At 39.6% G+C, this 26,934-nt stretch overlaps 1 protein-coding gene across 1 annotated transcript in view; it reads right to left on the reverse strand.

Annotated features, from left to right (window-relative positions):
• The window catches only part of iqsec3a (IQ motif and Sec7 domain ArfGEF 3a), a 128,266-nt gene that overhangs the window by 98,415 nt on the left and 2,917 nt on the right, over positions 1-26,934 (reverse strand). The window contains exon 2 of the mRNA XM_086269091.1: positions 5,747-5,827. Coding sequence (XP_086125217.1) covers positions 5,747-5,827 — 81 coding nt within the window. The remainder of the gene's footprint in view (positions 1-5,746; positions 5,828-26,934) is intronic.

The following is a 26,934-nucleotide window of genomic DNA, read 5'->3' on the forward strand; positions in this document are numbered from 1 at the left end:
GTGACAGCTCACTCATTAAACAGATAAATTAGCTCCCTTGAGATTCTCCACACAATGACTTTATTTTTAACAACAAGCTGGGAATCAATTAACTCAAGTCATCTGCACTAGCATGAAAGGGGAAGGTCATCAAACTGGTGACTCACTGCACTCATGGTGTCACTTCTTTGTTAATCCAACATAATGGAACAACTTATTATGGCAGAACATGTTTAATTTTTCTTTATGGGTGCTTTATATTTGTGACTAAGTGAGCAAAAAAAAAAGGTGAACAAAGTAATATGGAGTATACCTAACAAAGCAAAAGCAGTTCATATTTCAAACTCAGCACGAGTGACACTGACTGACACTGACATGTGACATTTTGTGGGAAACATGGTTTGATATATGAGTTTCATTTATCTTTTCCAACTGATCTGGTCTTTTATGAGGGATGAAAGAAAACAAACAAGGACTAAATGTTGAATGTACTTCAATAGTGTCTCTAATATTTTATATATTTGGTCTTTTCTGTGCGCGGTTTCTATGGTGGCTCTGTGTTTGGGACATCCCTGCTGCATCCGGCTGTCAGTCTGCCAGAAATTGCACAAATGCCTTTATAAGTTCTAAGTGACGATTATAATCAACATTGTCTAGCAATTTATTAAGCAGAGCAGAGCCCAGAAAGTTAGTGTACTGTCACTGATCTACTGGTAGTAGCAACACCACCCATGTACCTGCTGACAACAGAACAGAACAGCACTACTGTTAGCACCTTCTGCAAAAAATAAATAAACAAAAAAATGAAAAAAATAGTTCAGAAGTAAGAGTGCAGATTCCCTGTAACATTTGTAACAAATGATTTTGGATATGATCCCAAACACTTGAGTAAACTTCACACTGTGGCATCAAAGTGTGAATATAAATGTATGCTCTGGGAGGGGTTTTTAAGAGGAAGTGCATACTGTTTTTTGTTGTGCTTCCATTCAGATCAAACCAATTGACTATAGGCTGCTGACTAGCTGAGATTTCATGATTGGTACGCATTTGTAGTTACAGGCTCAGAGACTCAAATAAAACTCAATCATTGTACACACAGCAAATTCTACCTGCAGCTTGTCCATTGGGGATCTTTCCAAGTGCCATCTTCTGCTGTGCCTTTCTCTGTGCTGCAATATTCTAATAATCATGTTTTCCTTCCATTTATTAGGCTCCCGAGGCCCTGTGTGTTGACTACAGCAGTTCTCAGTTCTGCTGTAAAGCAGAAAGTTAAACTTAAGGTACCCTATGAGACTGTAAAAGTATCAACAGTACTCCCGAGTGCAAGTTTAGCACACTCCAGCAAAAGATGGCTCACACTACTAATTGAAAGGCTGTGGCCATCCCTTCCAATCACCCCCTCCAATGACTGATTATATATCTGACTTTGTGACCCCGAATACAGATCACCTATCGTCTCTAAACCCTCTGGGGCCTCCTTAATGCATGGCAAGAGTGACCACACTGTCACAATGAATTTCCAGCCTCCTCAGAGTCCTCATTATACGTGACAGTAAAATCTTCACTTTCCTTTTCAGTTCTCAACTTTCCACTTTCTGCTCATTTAAATTATGCTATATTCACAGCATTGTGAATACCAGGCTAATCAGAAAAAAACTCCTTAGGTAAAGACGTGCACAAACCAAGAGCAAACAAAGCTCCAAATCAGTACAATTAGTTCTTATAGAGGCTCATGGTGCTGCCCTTTTCTAAGTTGACCCCTCTGACACAGAGGCTTGAATTACTCAGAGTAGAAAGAGCGGTGCTAATGAAACATCAATGATTGCACTTTGTCAGGTTTAGTGAGTGAACGAAGGCTTCATCCCGAAGCGGAGGCAATGCACAACGAGGCAATGAGTTGTCTTTTTTATATGTTAATGAGGTCTTTTTTGCTGTGAAACCCTTTTATCGCTGAAGACAACTCGCTCTTGTTTCAGTATAGTCTGCACCATTTGCAGTTTGCATCAGATTTCACACTCCTCGTCAGAGTCATAACTCTGTCAAATCACGACAGACAGACATGACACAAATATTTTTAGATTAAATGTAATTTGTGATTTTCGATTATCTCTCATGTCATGCATACCATGAATAATCCTCCACAGAATGTCAACTTGTACACCCACTGCTTCATTGCCAATAAGTTCAAGCTGACCTTATTTGACATAATTGTATTGTTATTAATTTATCAAAAAGCCAAGAAACTTGAAGCTCAAGTAGCCCATAGTTAAACAAACGTAATCGACACCATGAAGAATTAAGGTAGTTCTGAAGGTCCAACCCAGTAAAAATAGGTGTAACTAATGAAGTGGTTGGTGAGTGCATATATGGCATGCTTCACCCTTAAGGATTATAAGTATGGGGGAAAAAAAACAAGTAAGAAATCAAAGTGTTCAGTACAAGTGACATGGCAGCCTATTTTTAAGGATTTCTTTGCTGATTGCCAATGTTGTATGTTTCCCTGCATTTTATGCATTATGTCTAATCTATGCCATGTGTACCATAGCGAAATACTACTACAAACATGTATGTCAGCACACACAAGAATAAGTGGTGCTCCTGGCGTTAAATTCAAAATGAGCATCATCATCATCAAGACAGAGGTAAGTCAAAAATATAAGGATTATCTCCTAAAAGTTTCATGATTTCTGAATTACAGCCTTCCCTGATACAGTTACAAACATATACTCATTAGCCAGTTTATTATGATGTCAAATATCTAATCAACTAATCACACAGCAGCAACTCAGTGTACTTGGGCAGGTAGGCTTGGACAAGACAACCTGCTCAAGAACAGGGAAGAAAGGTCTTTTAAGTCACTTTGAACATTGCATGGTTTTTGGTAGCAGACGGGTATCTCAGAAACTGCTGATCGCTGGGGATTTCCCCACCCAATCATCTTTAAAGTCTGGAACTGTCTGAAAAAGAGAAAATATCCAGTAAAGTGGAAGCTTTCTATGCAAAAATGCCCTGGTGATGTCAGAGGTCATCCTCCTTTGAGTTGAAGGGAAGGCAACAGAAACCCAAATAAACTCTCATTACAACCAAGGTATGCAGAAGAGCATCTCTAAATGTACAACACACCCAATCTTGAAGCAGATGGGCTACGGCAACAGAAGAGCACCTTTGGGATGCGGTGGAATGAGAGATATACATCATGGATGTGCAGCCAGAAATTCTAGAGCTACATTGTAATGTTATCCTGTTAATATGGAGCGAACTGTCTGAGGAATATTTTCAGAATCTTGTTGAATCTATGCCACGACGAATGTAGTCAGTTCTCAAGGAAAAAAAATATGTAACTCTGAATAGCACGGTGTAAAGAAAAACGAGTAAGAAATCAAAGTGTTCGTTACAAGTGATAGGGCAGTCTGTTATTATGGATGTCTTTGTTGATTAGATGGACAGTGTTGTATATTTTTCTGCATTACATGCATATTAATTAATCCATGATGTGTGTACCAAAGTGAAACGCAGCCACCCACACATGTACATCAGCACACACCCACGCACACAGACAGGGAGCTATGTTCTGATCACTGCCAAGCCGAAGCATGCAACATGATAAGAACTTCCTTTTTTCACATGAACACAGATGCAATACATGTGTCGACAAGGAGGCGCACCAGATTCCAACATGGGAAAGACCCTACTGTACACAGAGTATGTGTTATGGCAGTTTCACAAACACACTCAAGACTTCAGTTACATGGTAATATTCATACATGGCTCTTTTGAACTTAGTGTGACCACAGTGAAGAAACAAGCCCGAATGACGTGAGCATGAATGACGATGGATGCAATGAGGCGTGGGTGCCATGTGGAGTTATGTGATGCGATGATGCCGTGTGAGTAAATGATCGACCAATCACTGACAACAATGCGGACATATAGAAATCAACGACAACAGAATACAGCTTTCAAAAACAGATAAGACACAACAAGAAGAAACGAGAAAGGGCAAAACAAAACCACAAGCTGCTTTCCGTGTGGGCCCCAGAGAGTCCTGCTTTGAAGTGGTTTGCTTCAGATACTGGCAACGAGGGGAGGGGGTGTTTTGCAGGGATGGAGGGGTTGACAAGTTAGCAAAGACCTTCTGCTGTGCACTTCGCTTGTACCTTTTGCTAATGGCCCCAAAGCACAAAACAATCACAAAACACAACAGCCCCAAACACCCTCTATCAAGTAAAGTTCAAGCCGGTGAACTTGATCAATTTTGCTCTTTGAATTGCCCCACCCCTCACCAGTTTTAAACCCATGAGAGTCACTCCTGTGAACCTTTAATCCCTTCCAATAGAATCACAGCATGTATTAAATAATAAAGGCTCTGAAGTGACTTTTATAACAAAAGATCCAGTACAAGATGCTGGGTTTCAGTAAGTCGGCAGGCTTTCTGAAGCCCATTTTTCTGCTTTGTCAAAACAGCAAATAAACCTTGTATAATATTCACAACTCTTCCTTCCTCTGCTTCTCAACTACACAGGCCTGAGAGGGATTTAGAGTGTGATTGTGTTGGTCTGCAGCCTTTTGCCACTTACTGTGTCCAGCACTGCAGGGGCTATGATTTGCTATCAATGGGCGTTTGCTTATCTGCTATTTTCTGCCAAGCTCAGACAATGCGGCAAAGCAATTCTGTGACACGTGCAGTCAACAACAAACAAACCATTTTGGGGCGGATAGCTTAATTGCTATTGATGCTCCTTGGCTAGATGAATATCATAATTTTCTTTCAAAGTCTGGTGGTAGAGTGCACTTGGGGAAAATATAACCAGGAGGCACTGTCAATTTTGCTTGAAAGGGGCCAGATAATACCTTGTCAAAGCCTTTCATTATTTCTTTTGTTCCTACATGTCTAATTATATATCTTAGAGACTGCCTGTACAACATTAAGTATTGATTATTATGCGTCCTCAAAACTGCCTAGCCAAAATAGTCCTACAAAAGTACAGTCCTTACAGCAGCTAATTATTAGTTGCTGTGTTTTTTCATATTTCCCAGGACAGTGGGAGTAAATTACCCCATCAAACTGACTTCAGAGCTTTCAAATTACATGGAAAACTTGATTTAAAATAAAGAGCCTATTTGTAATTTACCACCAGTACTAAGTAATTGCATGGGCTAATCTGTCAAAAAAAAGATATCATCAGCATTATCATTCTGCTTTGCCTACTAAATCCAATGTAATATTTCCCCAGTTGTTCAGTTTTCGCAAGTACTTGACCATTGTCCAGAAAATGGGATGTTACTGATATAGATCATATTGCTGTGTTTCATTGTGTTTATCGCAGTAGCCTGACAAACATGGCACTAACAGTCGCTGGAAATAACAAATCGTATCCAGTGTATCTTAAATTCACTCAGGAAACAAGTTCAATCTCAACCACAACAAGATCCAAAACCCAAGCTGTTGTGACAAGGGACATTTAAAACCATTGGGAGTGATTCGCTCTCTGTGGCTCGGTGTCTATTTAAGATAGATGAGATCATGAAGGGGATGGAATGCACCTTGTCCTGGAAGAACCTGAAGCAGTTACAACCACTTCAACTTAGATACCACTGCTGGGGCACTTGTGTTGACTAGTGTAGCTACGGCAGCACTGCTATAAAAAGGATGCATGATACGTGGCTGCAATCAAAGTTGAACAAATAAATAAACTTAAATTGAAAAAAATTGAAAAAAGAAAAAAGAAACATTTGTGCAGATGTTACAAGGATGCAGTCATCTTACCTGGGAACACAGGCAGTGGAGGTCTCCCCCTCAGGAGCCTCTGGGGCTGGGCAGCAGAACTGGTGTAGTACTGTTGGGTTTCTGTGTGAAAAAAGAGTGGAAACAAAACAGAGGCAATCATATATTTTGTTTAAACTTTAGTTATTGTTTAAATGTAGAACAAAACACTATATATGACAGCAACTTTTTAATCATGGCTTAGCCAGCGTGGCTAGTGGCTAAATCATTATACACCATATATGTATAACACCATGAAAGTGTAGCAGAGTAATAAGGTTAGAGGATGAGGTTGGTGTACCTAGTTGCCAGTTGGGGTGTGAGCCCCACGTCCATCCTCTGTACTGTTCATGCTCTTAATGGGGTGAACTGTGTTATTTCCTTTACAAACATAGCTTGGTTAAAATGCATTATTTTTTATATGATTATAGTAATTGAGATATATATATATATATATATATATATATATATATATATATATATTTATGTTTTTGGTTTGTTGATTTATTTATTAATATAGTTTAATGTCTCTTTCTTGTAGCTGTGTTTTAAGTGCTGCAAAGTTAGTCTGACATTACTTAGTTTTTTTTTGGTAAATCTTTGTCTGCCTTCCTTTCTGACCAGCCAGTCATGAACTCATTTGACTGGTGGTTATACTATATACAATAAGGCAGATAACCTTTGACCATGGTTGGATGGTATCACGTGAGAAACCTCTATTGTCAGGTGAATTTATCAGTCTCTAAAAGCCCACAAAAATGTTGACAACAGTTTGCAAACCCTACATTAAAAACATTAATGTCTAAAAAAGTTTTTAAAAAATCTGGATGCTGTTTTAGAGAAGAAATTCAGTGAATGCATTTTAATTTTTGACTGAAATACTGGTTAAAAGATCCCGTCAGTGTCTTATGATTTGCATCAAAATCTGTTTCCTGAGATCCTGAAGCCTGCATTTCCTCACTGCCCACTGGTTTTCCACTGTGGATTTCCCATTTTAGCTCATCACCTGATTAGTTTCCCACATACACATCTGCTTCCCATCAGTCATCAGCCCTGTGTCTCATAGCTGTAGTCACCAACACCTGCATATTTCCAGCTTCCTAGCTAATCAAATAAAACCAATGCCAGTGGGGGAAACAAGATATCAGCATGCACCCTGTTTCACCTTATTCAACTCCTTGCAGTCCTTACAACCAGAAATGTCTGCTTTGTCTGTGTTTCAGAGTCACTCTCTAAGATACTGCTTTACTCAACCCAAGCTCAGTGTTGCTACAGAGTTTATTTATGGGGAGACTTTCAGGATTACCCTAGCATGAAATCACTGTGCTAGCATTGGTTAGGATCTGAAGACAGCAGTGGCATGAATTTGAGGCACTGACAGCTGACAGTGTGATTTTCAGCAGTCCACTAGCACTGAACTGCAATGCAGACTGATGTATTTGGAAAAATTTGAGCCAATATAGTTTGAATATTGGTATACGCACTCACTTTCTCAGGCTTTTACAGTATTCACAATTGCTAAATATTAATTTGTTTATGGGACATTTTTCTTCCTTTTTATTAAAAAAAACCAAATAAATTATAAATGCAGTTCACAGGTGGCTTTGTGTGGCTATTTTGGTTATCCCAACAATCACAGATATATTAACTCTGTTGTGAACAGCTTATTTAGCCTGAAACAAGCATTTCATAACAGGCTTACAGAGTTGAAAGTTAGCATACAGTCACATCGTGTGATGTCTGATGGTGGGAAAGAACCTTCTTTACATTGTACTGAATGCATATATTCACAATGTTACAGCAAACTGGGCACATTATTAGAGTGCCACTGAATGTTTAAGTCATTGTTCTATGTTGTGAACAAAAGCCTAACTTTTTAATGCAGTATGCATTTTTCTTTTGAATTGAATTGTAGCCCTGCAAATACTTACTCAGTCATTTTATACTCCATTTATTAAAATAGGCACTTTTTCTAAAAAAAAAAAAAATTGGTGGCGGGCTGAAAAATATATTACTTGCACTTCCTGATCTTGCTCGACAAGGATGGCCGTAAACCTGTTAATGTCAACTGTGCAGCAATTTGTTTTTGGAGAAGTCTAATTTGTTTAAGCAGTTAGTTGCACAGTGGCATTTTAAATTATGTTTGGCAGGCAAAGCAAAAAAGTAGTGCTCAAAAGAGGAAAGCTAGAAGAGCGCAGGATGAGTATACCGCAAGGCTGTAAATGACTTTGATGAGCAAAAGGCCCCAAAACTGGAGTTCTTATAAGCACAGATGGGCAGTAACGGGTTACTGCCCATCTGTGCGATAGTAAGGGATTACTATCGCAAAAACGGTAATTAGATTACCGTTACTTTCCCATAGGAACGCTGCGTTACTGCGTTACTAAAACCGTGATTTTGTTGCGAGAATGTCTCATCACAGTGACGTAAGCGAGTGCAACGTTCCTGACAACAGCTGTGCGCAGATTAACAATGGATAATATATCGAGTGCGGAGAGAGTATGAGCCTGCAGCGTTTAAAGCGTGGAAGTACTGACCTTACTTTGAGTTTGATTCCACAAAAAGTGACAAAAACATTAGTGTCCCTTGTGCGTGGGAAGAAAACTTCTTTTTACAGCCAAAAAAACCCCCCTAAACAAGCACCGAGTGTGCAACGACGTAATGGGAAATTCACAGAGAAACTCGCGGATTCTTCCACTGACCGCTGCGACTCATCTGCACCAGGGCACACCTCCGCCTACCCCACTCCTGCTTTACAGGTGAAAATAGAGCAACAGGACCGCTAGTCTTTGACTTTATTTATTTTCTGCTGTGTTTTACTTGCATCTATTTGAAAGAGTGAGTGTAAACACAAAAAATATTTTATTTTATGTGCTGGAATGTGCAGAAAATAGGTTTAAATGTTAAACTAATTTCTTCAAGTCAGAGAATGTTGCATATAATTAAATTTTTACTTGATGCATAAAGTTAAAAGATTAAAACTGATAAAAACAAGTTTAAAAAAAAGAGACTTTTCCATTTGTTTACATTTTATATGATGGATTATGCAGAAAACGTAGAATTGGGCTGAAAGATCTATCGCTTTATCACCTATGCAGGTTGTAAATTGTGTTTTTAAAAAGTAACTAAGCAATTAATTACTTTTGAAAATAAGTAATCAGTAAAATAACGGGATTACTTTTCTGGGGAAGTTATCAGTAATTAGTTACTGATTACTTTTTCAAGTAACTTGACCAACACTGCTTATAAGTGAGTAGTTTGTTTTTCTGTTTTTGTAAAGGACTGAAACACTGTTATCATTTATATGTGGAAATTATGCACTCATACTGAAATATGTGTGTGTGTGATATATCTGGAAGCTGGTCCACGGGAAAAAAAAATTACTCAATCATATATTCTGTAAATGAGTTTGGATGTTATAAGGTGATCTTTCCAGTCACTTTTCTCTTTTGTTTCAAGCTTATTGACATTACAGTTGTCTTTATGTTACTTTAGTGAGAGAATGTGAGATGCTGTGTTTGCTCTCGCACAACAATATCTGCCCCGGAGCCTAACACAGGATTGTTACACTGTATCTATAATGTGAATAAAGATGGTATTTGTTCAGTGCTCTGGGCCCTATTCCAGGAAGCAGGTTCAGCAAACTCTGAGTCTACTCATGAAGTTAGAGTTAATTAACATTCGGACTGACAACTTTGAGTTTACAGTTCAAGAACAGCTGATCAGATCAGTCAGCTCTGAGCATGTTCACCCTGAGTTAAGTGCATGAATGAGTAGGAGCTTCAAACTAGCTGCTGAGCAAGACTTTTTTTTGTCGAAGGACTTTGCTAACATCCACGATGAAATGAAGCATTACTACATAGAGCAACGCAGTTATGTCCATTATGGCAGTTCTGCCACATATTTTCCTGCAGGGCATCACAGTTAGTTCCTTTTATAGCAAAGAAAGGCAAGTGCAGAAATCTGAGAGTGGATGAGTGATAAAAGAGATCCCTGCAAGCTCCTCAGAATTCCTAGATAAAGATGAGGAAATCATATTAAGGTAGCACGGCGAGTCAGTGAGCATGGAACGAGGAAAGGGGAGGAGGGAGTGGAGGATATGGTTTAAAGGATGTGTATGCTGACAGAAATGATCAAATCAATTTAAAATAGCATGTATGAAATAAACAACCAGAGAAAAGAATATATCATCCAAAACATATTGCAGTGTTTGGATTTTTCTTTTAATCTTAGTAACATTTATTTTAGGAAATTCAACTCAAGATTAAAAACACTACTTAGGTGAAAAACTATCTAATGATGTTTCATTTTAATACTCCCCCCCCCCCCCCCCCCCCCCATATCCTTTTCCATTCTTGCCTGTTTAGAGGTAATACAGGAGAGATGTCCACAGAAGCACAGAGTTCATATTTTGAATAAATCAGCACCATGGACAGAGACAGACCAGGCAACTGCGTCTCCGGGAAAAAAACATCTATTCTCAACTCAACTGAAGTTTTTGAAAAGTAATCCCAGCTAAAAAAAAGTGCAGAAAAAATTGTTCAGCTGTTTACAGAGCAATACAATGTGTGCAACAAACGGTTGTTTTCATTTTAAACAAGTGCGCACAGAGAGCACAATGTCCCCAGAAGGGCAAAGGCTATACTTAAACTTTGATGCTTTATGATGTTTATACTACAACATGCTGAATATCTGATGTTAAATGATAATAAAAGGATTCTGATGTTGTGTGGCGTCATACTGAGAGAAAAAACTGTGTACAACACTCTTGATATGTTTTCTTTTTCAAGGCGAATGCTGACCTTTGCTTCCAACAGTGACGACAAAGACCAAATGCTTAAAGAATCTAGTTAGCTGTTACCAGGGTCTACAGTCACACAGCTGTTAAAAATGATATCTTGAAAGCTGTGGACACTGGACTGCTAACAAACCTCTCTTTGTCTTCACAATGATATTAAATTGCAAAAGAAATAATAATAAATTCCTGCTGACACTTTCAGTTTTGTTTTGTTTTTTCTAGTTCATGGTGTGTTCCTTTTTTACCAACTGAGAACAATTAATTGATTATCATAATAGCAGAAATCTTTGTCTTCTACCAACAGACTTAAAGAGTCAGGCCATGCACTTCAAACCAATGCATTAGCAGGTTGGGCTGTGAAATGGTAAAATACTCTTTTCAGAACAAAGAATTCTCATAAAGTTTTAGTAGAAAGACTGATTAGATCATTTGTCTTTAAAGCTGCTGACCAAGAACTCACTGTGTAAAAGTGCTTTTATTATACTAACACTGAAATTTTCCACGATTAGCAGTTCATCAAAACCTCTAAGAGAAAGAAATACAATTGACAGGACAGTGAAAGTGTGGCTCCAGCAAGTCTACTGATAATACATCAAAGCAAGACATCCCCCTCCTTTGCTGGAACAGTCAATGGCCCTACAGTCAAAGATGAAGGCAATACTGGCTTATAGTGAAGACAGAGCAAGGACTTAAAATTTTAATGTCAAAAAGCTTTGAGGCCATTTTGCTTTTCTTTCTTCCTCAGTTTGCAGTTCTCTTTCAAAGTGGAAGCTACTTCACATTGTCCACATTCCTGACTTCCAGTCTCCATCGTCCATCTCTTACTCCAATACCCCCCACACCCACATCTACCCCCATTCCACTCCTTTCCTTCTGTCCTTTTAACACTTGGTTTCCATCACTCTCGATGACTCTCCATCCCCCTGTTCTGGGCACGTTGAGCTAAAGAAGAATTTGCACAATTACTCTTGCTGTGAGAGGGTGTCACTGGTAAAAAGAGCAACCGGCCTTCCGTATGCCTTGTCGCATCCCTTGACCCAGGACACAGGGAAGGACAGAGAGATGAGAATCAAGACATAAAGGTGAGAAAGCAAGGCCAACATTTACAACAGCAACAATCCCTCAATCCCTTATTACAGCATACTAGTCTTTTGATCACTGACTGGAATCACAAGGAGACTCGTACGCCCTCTTCCAAACGTCCTTCAAGAGCATGACTACAGGCTCAACTTAGGAGTACTTCAGTCTGTTCCCTGTGAAGTGCCTTTGTGAAGTGCAATAGTTGCACACATTAAACAGAAAAAAAAAATTAATAATCATTTTTAGACTTTCCCAAAACAGCTCAGCCATGAAAGCACAGATTGTTGTGCTACTTGTACTCCATAAAGTCAAGAAAAAAGAAGTGGAGACAGGGCCTCAAAAAAGCAAGGCTGGGGTGGAGTGGCAGTAGGGTTGTGGGACGCAACAATAGCAGGCAGTACAGGGAGGGTATGACAGCAAATTAATTCCCATTGTTAATGGCTCCTCTAATTGTGTTCGCCTTAACGAGCATGACACCGCTGTGGCCGATTTTAATAGGTCCAGAACACAGGCGGTCTCAGAGGGGACACAGATTAGTAAGAGTGCTGGAACAGCGGAGCCACTTGTTCACATAGATAAAGGTTTTATATTCTGAAGGTCCATTAAAAAAATTATGTGCACTTTGATAGTCAAAATTCAGACGGGTTGCATTAATGTTTAATTAACCTAATAAAATCTGTTTATCACTTTTGTACTATGACATTTTCAAAAAGAGCAAATCTTTTTTATTAAGAGTCGCACAAACAATTCCTGGCATGTCTTCACTTCTTGCATTTATGACCAAATTGCATTAATTTTCTAACTAATGCTTATGCGCATTGTTGGCAAGAGTAAGATTAAAACAGTGTATGTATATGCTTGAAATGAAGTTGGAACCAGCTGCTTGCCTTAACACAATGTTGTGAATGGGTGGAGGGGGGGAGTTATCTGCCTCTGTCCAAAAGAAGCAGCAACCTCTGGGGCTGAAAATTTAAGCTAGAGCCAAAATGTGCATTTTTACTAATGACCACTAGAGGCTGACCTGACTTTCCAGCAGAAATGACCATTTTTACAACCTTGCAAAGAGCAGCATGGTAGTGTGGGGGCTTCGGTTTCCTCCCACAGTCCAAAAAAACATGTTTTTTGGGTTAACTGTTTATTTTAAATTGGCCATGGGTGTGGATGTGAGACTGAATGGTATCTCTTTGTGCTAGCCTTGCAGCAAAATGTTGACCTGACCAGGGTGCCTACCTTGTCTCTTGCCTGATGACAGCTGGGACAGGCTCCTCTGTGACCCTGAACTGGATAAGTGGAGGTAAATAGATGGATGAACGGCAAACCCAAAAAAACACAAGATATTTTGGTGTTTTTAAAAGGCTAGTTTGACTAATGGTGACCCCATGAAGCGCTGAGTGACACCATAAAACATTTCACCTTAACACTTTCATAACAGCTGTCTTAAATAAACGAATTGGTAGTTGAATACAATACAATATTGTTACAATGTTTCTAAATCATTAACAAATATGGGTATGAATTATTTCATTGTGGATCAGTGAGCCCCTTCTTAGTCAGTTTCCATAGTTTCAACTACCATGATTCAGTCAAGCTGCTAGCTTGGTTTCTTTTACCATTAGCCTTTGACACATACAGCACAGTGAGGACAACATCACTCCAGATTTATCATAATTCAATGCAGAAAAAGACGTTTTGGTTCCTGAACCTAGTTGAACACTTAAGGAAAGCCAAAGATTTTTTTTAAGTGAATGAGTTAAACAGGAACGCAGTAAGTCTTATTATTTAAGCCATGACCATCTCAAATGCCAATGTGATCGTTCTATCATAAACATCATTTACTACTTTATTGTAGTCATTGCTGTAATGTTTATGTTTATCCACACAATGTTCTCCAAACCCATGTTTAACCATCAGGTTTATCTTGTATAGTGTGATGAGTTTAAGACCAGAATTGCAGACATTAAAGAAAAAACCAACAACTCACCACTAGTTTTGCATCATTCGTTGACTTATAGGATTATTTTGTTTAAGTCCAAAAGCTGTTAATTCTTTACTTTGTGTCCTGATCAGTTCATGTACAGATGCAGGTAATAAACTCTAGAAAAACAACAGCCACAGCATGTGTGAGGCCGATCAGTTATCTCTGATGTGTGCACAGACACAGTCACATCTGTATCCACGCAGAGGCAGACTGTTTCGATACTCTTAGGACACTTGATTTCACCTAATTTGGGGCGGAAACACTGCACACGAAGGTAAGGTGGGATGGAAAGAGGACGAACTCTTTTTATCTTTTAAAGCACATTTCCTTTCATTCATTTATCTATCTCTGCCTGCTTTGATCTCTGGCTCCTCACAGTTTTCTCTCCATTACTTTTACCATCTCTCTGCTCAGTTTTACTATCGCCTCCATCTTTCCAAAACAGCTTGCAAGCTTTTTATAACCGTTCTGGTTTATGAGGGGACTTCTAAAAGGGACGACTGCGCAAGAGAGATAGCACATATCTGACCCTGCGTACAAGTTAATGTGGCACCATATATCCTGAATCTATTCATGGTGGAAACAAGTTGCACTGATATGACAACACTAGTAGCTATAATTTCCTAATTAATCTCTATCTGTCTACGGGTGATGGCAATCCACTCACTCCCATGTTTAGGCTTAAGTGAAAATTTCCTCTACAAGACATCAACAGGACTTCTTCTCCATGCGTTTGAATTAGAACATTTACAAGACTGCAAATCCTTGCCTTTAGTTTTGTACACACACACACTCACACACACCACCGGCAAGTAGCGGACTGTTTGATCAATGCGGGCACTGAAGATTAAACTGAACTCGCATGACCTGCTTTCTGATCTTCCACACCAATGACTCAGTTCCCCCCTCACTAATACCACCTATAAAAAATCTATAAGCTTTTATAAGCTCTTCCGCACACTGGCTCTGTGTGAGGGAGAGCGCAATTTGCGCACAGCAGTATCATTGTATTTTGTTTTAACTTGTGGTGTCTAATGTGTTTGTCGATGCGCTCCTCCCAGTGTTGAATCCAGCTTTACTGTGTCAATAGCTCTCTGGCTGAAAGCTCAAGGCGGAAAAAAACCTGCATGTGCTGAAATGATACACTTCACAGCGAAGTGGTGGTGGTCTGTGTGTATGGGGAGGGAGGTAGATCAAAGCATGTGATATCTGATAGATTAGGTTTCGCACAGCATGTCCTGGCAGTCTGGAAATAACATATAAGTCTGCCTCTGAAGACCAAACATGGTAAATACAAAAAGAATTAACCTTGGGGGGAGATATTAAGGCTAGCTGAGGACTTTTAGTTAGCTTTAAAGGGGATTAATTTCTGTTTTTTGACATTATTTCACACTGTGACATAAATGGATTTAAAATTCAAGGTAAAATTTATATGAAGCAACAAAAAAAATCTATATAAAGCACATTCATGATGCGTTCCATTGAAAAAAGGCTTTAAAGCCAAGCAGCTCTGTCAGTGCTTCACACAGAATGGAAAAAAAGAGAAAACACTGGTACTCTGCATCGCCATAGCGATCCTCTCAGCCCTTGAGATTAATTTAGGTCGGCTAATATATTACATGCATTTCGCAAGTCAACTCATCCTGTGGCAGTATTATTGGAAGCACTTTGATCATGTTAAATAAAAAATATAGACCCAAAATGTTTTTGCAATACTTCACCTCCATTTGGCAAATTGGCAGCCGCTCTAAGTGCTAGTTTATCACCGTGTTTTACAGGCTACAAGTGTGTAAGGCTTTCTGTGACGAATAAATTCAACACACATACCCAGTGCTTGCATCTGGGGGTGTGTTGGGGCATTAAAATTAAACGTGATAGTGCAGTGGATTATTAGCAGGAAACTATCCTTAAACTAAATCAGGCATCTATTATGAGTAACGCAGTGATCTCAGTCTTCGTCTCTCTCACACACACACACACACCTTAAAGCCTGCTATATTAATTCCTCTACACATACAGACAGTGAATTAAAAAAAATCCCTGAAAGGTTTACGTCAGCATGGACTTATGGGCTCTCCCAAGCGGCTTAGCTTTAAACGGAAAGAGCTGGAGATGGACGAGAAAGGCAAGTCCAATTTTTCCAAGATGAAGCTAACAAAGGAGGTGGAAAAACATTCCATCCACATATTCAGGCCCTCAAACAAGAAAAAAAAAACTCCAGGATTTTAGCTTTATATATACACTCTCTCTGTGTGATCATAGCCTATGTGATTTCCAGCATTTGACAGTAAACCAGTTCACTCTAAAGCTTTGCGTTTATGCCAAAACAAACCTCCAGTTGGTGGGAACCAAGCTTCCGAATGTGATGAGTAATAATTTTTTCTGAACATTGAGCCCGTTTGAAAGCTTCATTTGAATATAAACCAGGTTTTTCATACTGTGTTGTCTGTTTGGGCATATTTTAGCAGCGACATGAGTTATGTACAAGTAAAAAAGACATGTACAAAATATCAACAGCAAATGTCAAGTTTTGATATCACACCCCCTGAAATCAAAGCACTTTCCAGGCTCTCGACATTTTATGCTCTATTTTAACTTCACTCCCAGCTGTTGGTCCCTCTTCAATAAAACCTAAAAACCTTCTGATGAATAGAGGCACACCCAGTAGAGCATGAGAGAGCTCTGCCCCTTTCGATGAACAGGAGTGAACCACTTTCCAGAGTGCACGCTTGTCAAAGAGAGCTCCATCTCAGCGAAGATTGACTCTGAGCTGGATTTATGTCATCTGGAGATGTTTTATGTCAGAAATGTTGTTCTTTAGCCAAATTTCATGCCACACTAAGACAGTCCTATGCGGGTTTTAATGCCAGATAACACTCGGGCTTGTAACCGCAAACCAGAAACTAGTTCATCTTAGAGCAAAATGGACCTGAATCAGCTGCTTCTTAGGCTTTAAAGCAAACGTTGAAGTTCTAAAAGTAGCATGTGCAAAAATGAAGACAAATTAATGGGGTGAACAAATGTGCACCTGCAAGTGTGAATAATGTAGTCTGACAATTGTAAAGTCTCTGAGTGCCACGTGTATCTTTATTATTTCACTGTGGACTTATCGCTGCCTCAAATGCCCGCAAGTGCCTCAATTTGGACATCTCTTACATCTCATCTTGACAAAGCTTAATCTTCCTACAGAATGCAGTAAGAGTTATATCTCATTAACTACTAAGTCTTGAGCTACCCATCATTTCTTCATATTTTGCTTCTAAGGAGCCCTTTTTTTAAGTGGTCTTGAGCAATAGTTCTCCAGGCTTCTTGAAGGACATTTCAAAGCTCTTCTTGGGTTTTTGGCAGCTTTTGATCCATTCTCTGTCAAGATGATCCCACGCTGCTTCAATAATATTGAGGTCCAGGCTCTGAGGAGGCTAACCCATGACTCATACTGTAGTATTCTATTGTGTGCTTTTCAACCCACGTATGTTTTAACAGTACTGACCTTGTGTTTGAGATCAAGACTAAACTGAAAAATTAAGCCACTGCCATTCACACAGATGCTGCGGATACTCACTGTTGTCCTTCTTACCTGATTTTCGCTGTATTAATTGATGACAATTTGAACCAAAAATGTCAAATTTGGATTCATCACTCCATAAGAACCTGGCACTGGTTTTCAACCCTGTTCTTGTGTAATGTGTAATCTTTTGTAATCTCTTGTAAGCTTTTCCTAATAATGAGGGTCCACATGCATCTATCAGGTCCTGTCAGCTCTTTGCTGTTTTTTTTCTATTTCTTTTTAGTTAGATACTTTTTTTTAGACTGACCCTTCCTGGTTTTGTCTTTGACTTGGCCAATTCACTTGTATTTCAGAGGAATTACTTTACACCATGCTGAGTTTTGATCTAATAGTTCTTTGGGAAGAAAATTAGAACAGATTATGTGTTTTTGTGACTGGCTGCGACTAACACAATGACCTAAAATTTAGGTCATTGGAAGAAAGAAATCCAGAAACAAGCAATGGATCGAAGAAATTACAAAAAAGCTTGCTTAAGAGAGTTCAGGCAGTGCAAAAAAAAATAAAAATAAAGGTGGTCATGCCAAATATTGTCAGTAAAGGCTCTTAGAATTATACTAACATAGTTCCTGCTTCCTTATATACTACATTTCCATAGGCTTGCACAAGTTTCAGCAAATTGCTCCACCTATTTCTCATTTTTGCATTTTATTTGGTTGACTCCTTTTATAGCAAATCATAAATCGGATTTTCAAAATCAATTTTAATATTATGAACACAACTGATTTTGCTAGCCTGAACTCTTTTGTCAGCCTGAATAAATGAAAAAAAATTGACAGATTCTCAGGCGCAATGCTAAATATGACACATAGACTTTTTTTTTGTTCGCACAGAAATTACATTCACTCTTTCTCCCATGAAAGCAGCAATTTTTACTTATTTTTTTATTTATTTCCACTGTCGTCCATCTGACCTCCAGCTGGTGCCTCCACTATCGAGCCGTTTGAGCAGCTCATATCGAGCATCAAGCTGCACCGTATTGCCGCGGGGCCATCTGCTGAAGACAGCGGGTCAGATTTTACAGATATTTTCCACACTTCACGCTGATGCTATCAAAGTGACATGGCTGTCATATCTGCAGATTTAATGCTGATGAGGAAAATGCCATGTAACAGATCAGCAGCAGCAGCTTTATATTTTCTGAGGATGTAGCTTAACTTATTTTCATTCAGACAGCATTTGTGCTTTGGGATTTTTGCATAATTTGTACATTGTGTTTGTACGGTGAGGAAAATGAAGGCGTGGAAGCTCGGGTCTCATATATATGACTCATACAGCATCCGTGTCCTGATTACCTCATTAGCCCGTTTTTAGGATTTGCTCCAAGTCGAAGCATCCAAAGACAACATCGTCTCCTCCCTATGGGACTGTGTACCTGATGATGTAATACAGGGCGTCAAAGGGTTGACAGACAGGCGTTGATGATGTAACCACAGTGCTGGAGAAGGACAGAGTGCTTTTATGGTCGTCCAAATGTGCGCACAGGCTATGATGGCTACAAAATATCACAGATCACAGCCGATACAAGCCGCAAACTTTTGTGCAGCTATAAATTCTAAAAGCTTCATAAGTGAAAAGTCAAATCAATCAGGTGAAAAAATTGCACCCACAGCTGCAATAAATAATGCAAATGAGTGAATATGTGATTAAGTTATTACACTGAACGAAAGTATTTCCTGTATATTTTTTCTACTACACAGCACAATAAATCATGGTTGAGGCTTGGTGGAGCCGCTGAGAAGACCAGGAAAGGCGATTGGACATGCAGTGCCTGTTCCGATCAACTCCAGAGTGCCTCGCAGGCTTAGGTGGACGGCTTTGAACATTACTCTGGCTCGTAAAGTTAACCATACCTGACATTTCCTTAGGCTAGCGTGTGCTTGTCCACAAGTGTGTGTGTGCGTGTAGCTGTGCGAGTATCTAATGCTGTACGGAGATTATGTTGGATAGAGAGCAACGGCCGATAAACGAACTGCAGTAATGTTCAGATTACACAAAGTTTAAAAGGCAGGAAATGCATATGTTGCATACTTCATGTTATGAAATTAAAATAAAAAATATATAGCCCCTGTAAACATTTCCCTTTACTGCATCTTCCTTATTAACTGTGTGCACCATCCTTTATCAATCTATATATCTATCTATATTTCTCACGTGGCTTCTTTTTTTTTTGCTTTTACTTTTTCTCCCTTTCCCTTTTTTGCTGAACTCCTCGTCTCATTTTTCTATTCCGTGCCTCCTTGTCTCGGGTAACCTCCATCCTCCCGCTGTGACACGGACATCAATCCCACACGCCATCTTGAAGGATGTCTCAATTCTGGAAATGCCTCTAGAGGAGAGAGGACTGAGGGCAGAGGAGGCTTGCTGGGTTAGCTATGATTGAAGATGCACAGGTTTATCCTTTGCAAAATCATTTATACCCTCAACATATAAAAGAAGCGTAACACAATAAACATTCTGTAGTAGCAGAAGTGCATCATATATATCTTTAGTTCTTTAACTAAATCTCACTACTGGACTCAAAAAATGACACAAAATTAAATATTTTGTTCAAACTGTTCACCTCCAACACAACCCCATAATTTAACTGCTCGTGCGGACACACACGCTGATGCAGACGAGTGCACATGGTACTAAACAATCACAGTTGTCTGTCGAGGGATTTTCTCTGCTAAGCTTTCGGGAGGTGAAATCTCTGTGACAGATGGGAGGACATTTTTCCACAACTGCTTTTACTTTCAAAGAACATTTTCAGGAGCTCACTGACCACTCGCAGACATGCCACAGCGCTGTCTGCCCTTGAGGAATTCCAGCATCTTAGCATGAAGGGCAAACACTAGAGCAGCACAGATTGAAATGAAGCATAACATTGAAGACATTTAGCCCTCTCAGGCTCAAATTAAGTTTTTGTTGCTAATGCACAAAAGAATACCTGCAGTGGTACTTCTGAGTAAAAAAAAACTCATAAAATATGTATGTGGGGTAATCAGGTTGTTAGCTTTTAACTGTTGCAAATCTGCAACGCCTGCCTTGAGAGGGTTAGAAGTGTTACGCTACGGTCAACAGATTTTTAAAACACTGCATATGCTAGCAGCTGTTAACTGACGCTTAAAAGCACATTTTAAGTTGAACGATAACACAGATTGCAATGGATTTTAAGGAGTTTTTTTTTTAAAGCAAGCCATGAGGCATGTATTAGTGCTACTCTAATGACATCTGCACATCACTTATTTTCTTAGCTCCACAATAACAAAAATAGTTTTAAATCATACGATTGGTAGGCAGCTGCTAAAGAGGCCAGCTCTTTGAAATGTTATATGATCGTAGATTTTGTTAATGTACCATTAACGTAATAAAAGTTATCGCAGTGATGAGAAAGCACAGATTTCAGAAGCAACTGATATTGATGCAAGCTTTGGTTACTTCGTGACGTTATCTGTTTACAATATGCGATGGGACTGAGTGACACCAGATGATAACACTGATGGCATTTCCATTTGCAAACACAACTCTGAAATATGTAGATTGCATACTAATGGCGCGCGTGCACTCCGCTGATTGCTCATTAGGCCTGCTGTTCATTTGCATGGAGAAGAAATGAAATGCATCCATCAGATGTGTGAATAATTTACCTCCAACCATGAAGGCGGCAACTTGCTGCGCAGCTAGTGTAACATGACAACCTACAAAAACATGTCAAAATCCTGGGCAGAGCCACGTTGTGGGTGTGCAATATTTACTAATGGAATGAAATGTCATATGGGGCATCTGGATGCGTCAAGGACGAGAACGGCACGTCTGTCTTTCAGCGAGTCGGCGTGTTGCCTGGGAAACAGTTGGAAGCCATGTTCAGGAAAAAAAAGAACAAGAAAAAGAACGGCTGAGCCAAAGTTTTTCATTTTGATTGATTATGCATGCAGATGGAGGACAATGAAAGGAAACTGTTTTGCACTTCAGCCGTGAGGAAAGTGGGACAACATTTGGGCTCCTCAGCCCTATGGGGCTTCTCAGTATGTGTTATGCAATTGTTTTGCCCCTGTTTTATTTTTTAATCTGTCCAATTATTTAGCCTGTCCGTCATTGGGGGGGGTGTATACTGTTGTACTACGTGCCACATTATCACCCCTCTCACTATAGCTTGAAACACCTGGCATCACCTGCAACGCAGTCAAAAACACCATTATTTAAACCTGATATATACAGTTACTGAACGGATCGGGTTTTTAGCTTGTACTGAAAAAAGGGTTTCAGATTTTTCCATGTGTAAACTAAATAAATGAATACATTCCTGCAAAAAATTCAGGAAAACCTGTATACAGTATCATATTGTTTTTGTGGTATGATAAAGGTTTTTTTTGTTTTTCAGAAAAGTCACACTTGAGTATCTCTTTTGCTTGAGTCCACCTCAAACTCATCTGTGCACGATCATTTTTCATCCATTCCCAGAGTCAATGTAATGATACGAACTGGGCACCACCAGGATGACAGTTATGTACTGGAGAGTGCAAAGACTCTTCCTACTAAATGTTTAACATCACACTGCAGTTCAGTTTTACAATATTTATATTGAGCAAATACATAACAAAGGTCATCTCAACTCTACTTTAAAAGTAGTGCATAAGTAATATTGGTCACAGTTATTTTTGTGAAAAGGAACATTTTCACAGGACTCTATGCAGGTCTGTTAACAGGCATAACAGTTAACATGCTAACTGAGGTCTGTAGAGTCAGAGATGTAGCTCTTGGGGGGGGGGGGGTTTCTCTCATTTTTTTCTCTTTACAGTCCTGCAAAAAACTAAGCGCACCCCATCAAATTCAATAAGTTGTAGAACCAACTTTAGTTGCAGTACCTTCAAGTAATCATTTTTCTGCATGAATTTTTCAGTCTCTCATATCAAAATGTTGTGGAGGAATTTTTGCCCCTTACTTCAGTTCATCGAGATTTGTGGGCTTTCATTTTAGCATTTCAGATTTAGATCTGGACTTTTACTGGGTCATTGCAGCACCTTTTTTAGACATTGCTAGTGTGTTTGTTGTGTTCATTATCCTTTTGCAGGACAACAGCTTGTCCCAAACTGGGTTTCGACTTAGTGAAAGGCGCAAAACCTCCTTGCTTACAGTTGGTTTGAGGTGTTTATGCTGAATTACTGTGGCACAGTGCATTATTGTGAAATATCTTCATGTTGGTCTTATCTGTAAAATGACATTGCTCCAGAAGTCTCTTAGTTTTTTTGCAATTTCTTTCGCCATTGCACGGCCCACCATGGGACATCCACTTCTTGGTGTGCTGCTAACATGCATCTGAATCCTCCAAACCAGCAAACTGCCAAAACTTCTGCTCTCATAGAGGTGCTCACATTTGCTCAACGACAATCAGCTACATTCGGTTAAGGGTGTACTTAGTACACCCTTAGTACTCAAACGAACTGCAGAGAGTCCTGCACTAACTGTGTTAATACATTATTGTCAGTGGGTAGTGTGTCACCATAACAAAGACCCCTTTACCAATTAAGAAAAGATAAGAAACCTAATGCATTAATAAGAACATACGGTTAAGACCCTGTTCATCAGGAAAGGTATAGAGGAAAGTATTTTTCATATGTTATATTTATATTCATGTTGAGTAGGGACACTAAATCAATAGTATAATGGCAACCAAATATTATGTTCTATACAACACAGTAATGTAATAGTTTTACGGTAATAAACCATTTGACACTGACAAATGCAGCTGCCAGTAGTTTGTTTTCATTTAAGTACTGAATTTGTTACAGAGAAAAATTGAACTGAATCTCTTTTAAAGGTGAATGTTTTCAGTCAACAGAACTGATCAATTTCCCTGTGCTTCTCATCACACTTGTGAAGAGAACTGCCCATTCCATTAACTGTAATTTTATTTCATACCATTTGCACAGTGTGAGCAGTGCTGTCCTATTTATTTGCACTCAGTACAATATAATTCAATTTAAATTCAGCCACAGTTACAACTAAATTGGATCAAACCAGCACTGCAGACCAACAGTCCAGTGTCCGGTGGGGCAAATCCTAAAGAAGTTACACTCTGGATTACTACACATATCCACATACTGAAATAAATGTAAAGGCTTTGATATGTATCCCGTATATCTCAGAAAACAGCAATTTTTATGTAATTTTCTTACACCCTAGCACAAAAACAGTCACAATCCTAAATACATATGCACACACGAGCGCACACGGTTGGATTACAGACAGCTGGGACAGTCTTTCGACCCGCTCAACTTGTGCATGAAAACAGCTAATATTCTACCAGTGAGTCAGGAATCACCCCGCAGCTACATCCTCAGAGAAATGAAGCAATTTAAAAGCACTACGCACCAAATGTGATATTCATGATTTGGATTCCAGCAGCAGCAGTCACCCTGTCATAACCGAACAGACATGATTCCCATACAGAGAGGTGAGGGGGAAGTAGAGTAAAGAGCTCCAGTAATGGTACACAGGGAAATGGCAAGAGAAAGGGGGCTGAGAGAGAGAGAGAGAGCGAGCGAGAGAGCAAGAAATAGAAAGGACCATTTACCTCCTAAAATCCATCATCCACCCATCTACTTCTCTTGGAATCACTCCCACTGTTGTTTTCCAATACACAAACATGCTTAGAAGCAGTATTACTTTTCTGTCAGGCTCCAGAGACAGGAAATGGTTGTTTTTGAATCATAAATATATATTTTGCCATTTACCACTACTGGCTTTGAACTAGTCACATCACTTTTTGTGCCAAGGTTTTTGGCCTAGAAACTTGGGCAATCACAGAAGTGCAGAAGTGGAGCTACAATGAATATAGGTTGTAGGCTATCACTCACAGAAGTTGAAGTTGAAGTTACGTGACTTCACTGAACCATTTTAAGCAATCTTAAAATCTTTTTTATTTATTTATTTATTTATTTATTTTTTGCACTACAAAATTAATTTTCTTGTCATTTTAATCTTCAGGGGATTTTTTTAATCACCTACTGGGTAAAGAATCCATAACTAAATTTGTATAAGCTGCTGAAGTGAAAACTGGATGCATCCAATAAGAACAAGCAAACACTCAAACATCCTGTACACATTTTGCTCCAGCTCTATCCTGATAGAAAAAATAAACCAGCACTGACAAGTGGTAAGTTGAGATGCAAAGGTATCCGACATTTATTATGCCTAAAAGAAGATTTGCTGCTAATGTAGTGTTTTTCAAGTCTTCTTGACCACTCCAAACACTCTTTCACTGCAAGCTACATTCACAGACACACTTCCTAAGGACCCTTTGGCAAGCAGGCTGACTGAACCCCCCAACTTTCCAAATAAGGGATGACCTGCTCAGCCTCCTGTGACACAATCACCCAAGAAGCATTCAGCATTCATCAATTTAAACGCTCATTGTCACATATCTTTAGCAGTCTCTTTGGCTCTTAACCTTGTGTTGGTTGCACAGTGCTCTTGTAAAGTCATGATGAAGAATATTATTTGGAGAAAAGGCAGACAATAAATTTTGATAAAAGCAAAAGTCTAGCCTTAGAATAGAGATTTAATAGGATCAAGGCTAGCGGGCCTTTAAAGTGATGGCTTAGGTGTTAGAGCATGAACTGTCAAGCTCCAGGCTCATTGATCTGAGAGCATCAGAACAATGTATTTGTGAGTGTATGTGCGTTCACTGAAATCCCAATCTAGAAGAGTTATGTGAACCCCCCCCCCCCCACACACACACACACACACATGATTTTCCTGAAGGAGACGGTCGCAGGCAGGAAATGGCATGTGAAATGTCATACATTCTGCTCTCCAGTTGGTGCAGGCCCGGTAGGAGGGAAAACGAGGGCACGGTGGGTGCAGAGGGAGTTGCAGCCAATGTGGAAAAACATGCAGGCTGCCATGTGGCATGTCAGGGTTTTATCTGCATTAGTGAGCGTTTTGTGTGTAAAGGCGAGAGGCCTATTATATCTGTAAGAGTGTGTGGGAGGTACAAAAAACGGTAGAGAAGCACCTGGAGCTAAGTGAGAACTCAGGGATTTCCACCTCAGTCGCCCCTATGAACACAAACGCACCACCTCGCCTACTCTTAATGTCACTCTCCTCGATTCCCTCCTGAACATACGTTTTAACACACACACACATACTTGGCAACCCCTATACAGAGCAGGCAGGGTGAACTGAAGGTTCCAGTCCAGTCAGGAGATGGTTTAAGTGGTGGAGAGCCTGATGGTTTGAGGACTGGTCTGAATACTGATTCAGACAGCAGAGGTGGTTCCTGAAGCATAAGCTGCTGATTAAGAGGGAAACGGGAAGTGGGGAGGGGAATGATGATATGAAGGCATGTGGAGAAGAGGAAATTTAAGAGAGGGAGTTTGAATGAAGGGTGGGAAAAGACAAGCAGATGGACAGCTGAGAATGGAAAACAAGTAATGAGGAAGGAGTCAAAGATTGGGAGAATATGAACAATGGAAGCCGAGAAAGTTGGAGGCGCAGTTGACGGAAAAAGGGTGACGAGGAAAGAGGTGTAGCCAGGATTGCTGCGTTTAGATCACACAGGCCCTTTATGAATCTGCCTCAGACTGAGTAACACAATTGCAACACTTCAGACTGTCTTTCTGAGAAGTTACTAGAAACAACAAAGTTCGACGCTCAAAGCTGAAAACAGCCTCGATTCGCAGTGCTAAAATAATGAAGGAGGCGAGAAATGCATGACGGGAGCAAGCGAGCATTTAGTTTTTAATTTAGAGCTTTGCAAATGGATTTTCTGCTGTCTTTTAATCAAACAAAAACACCTAGTTGAGCTGGGAAAATGGCGGCTAAGCTGGAAATCCATTACATCTCAATAGTCAAGAATTATTTGTTTAATTCTGCAGCTAATGCAAGAACCTCTTGATGCTATTTGGGTTATTTTTCCTGAGATTTCTATGCATCTGTTTTGTGCAACTGTGCAAAATACGTGCATGTAAATATAGTACAAAAATTTATTTCAAAAGACATACTGAGATACCGTGAAAATCCCTCCACATCAGCACGTTTGACTGCTAATTTCAGCTTGTTTCTTTGGAAAGCATACCTAAATGTATGCTTTTATAAAAAAAACATGTTCATTGTTTACACTGATCAATAGGCATGTGAACTTTGGGGAAATATATTTATTTGCTTTCTTTCCGAGAGTTAGATAAGATCAATACCACGCTCATAATGTAAAGCTACTGCAAGCAGTGGGGCAAATCTGAGTTTAGCAGTATCACTGAAAACAGCAGAAAACAGACACCCTAGTGATGTCAGGAAGAAAGCCTGTACCCTGTTCTTTTGCTTAAGTGTGTGGCGGGCTTCCCTCATCATTTATTTTCCACAGACTTCTCAGGAGAAGCCACTTGTTACACAACACTTGCTGTGTGATAGGAATAACCAGAAGTCACTGGCCAGCAAATAGAATAGATAAATATACAGGTACATTTACATGCACGGCTTATTAGGATGTTCGCAATGTGTCCCTGTCACCCTCCCATTACTCGAAATGTATCTATTCTCCTGCAGCAGTGACAGCGCGACGACTCACAATCTTGCCTGACCGAGATCAATGCTCTAAGTGGAAATTACGATGCTGCTTCACGTCTCGCACATTTTATGTATCACCGCTTTTACATTAACGATGGGATATCGTACCATACGCTCTTTTGAATTGTGTCCATCTCATCATCTCTCTGTCTTGTTGTTCATCACCCTAGTGGAACTGTCAGGGGGCATGGTTACTGAATCAACAATTGAACCTACTT

The sequence above is a fragment of the Aulonocara sp. 'chitande type north' Nkhata Bay genome, linkage group LG17 (assembly GCF_057382095.1).
Source record: "Aulonocara sp. 'chitande type north' Nkhata Bay isolate Kocher_YH1m ecotype deep benthic linkage group LG17, A_spYH_male_GT1.1, whole genome shotgun sequence".
Lineage (NCBI taxonomy): Eukaryota > Metazoa > Chordata > Actinopteri > Cichliformes > Cichlidae > Aulonocara > Aulonocara sp. 'chitande type north' Nkhata Bay.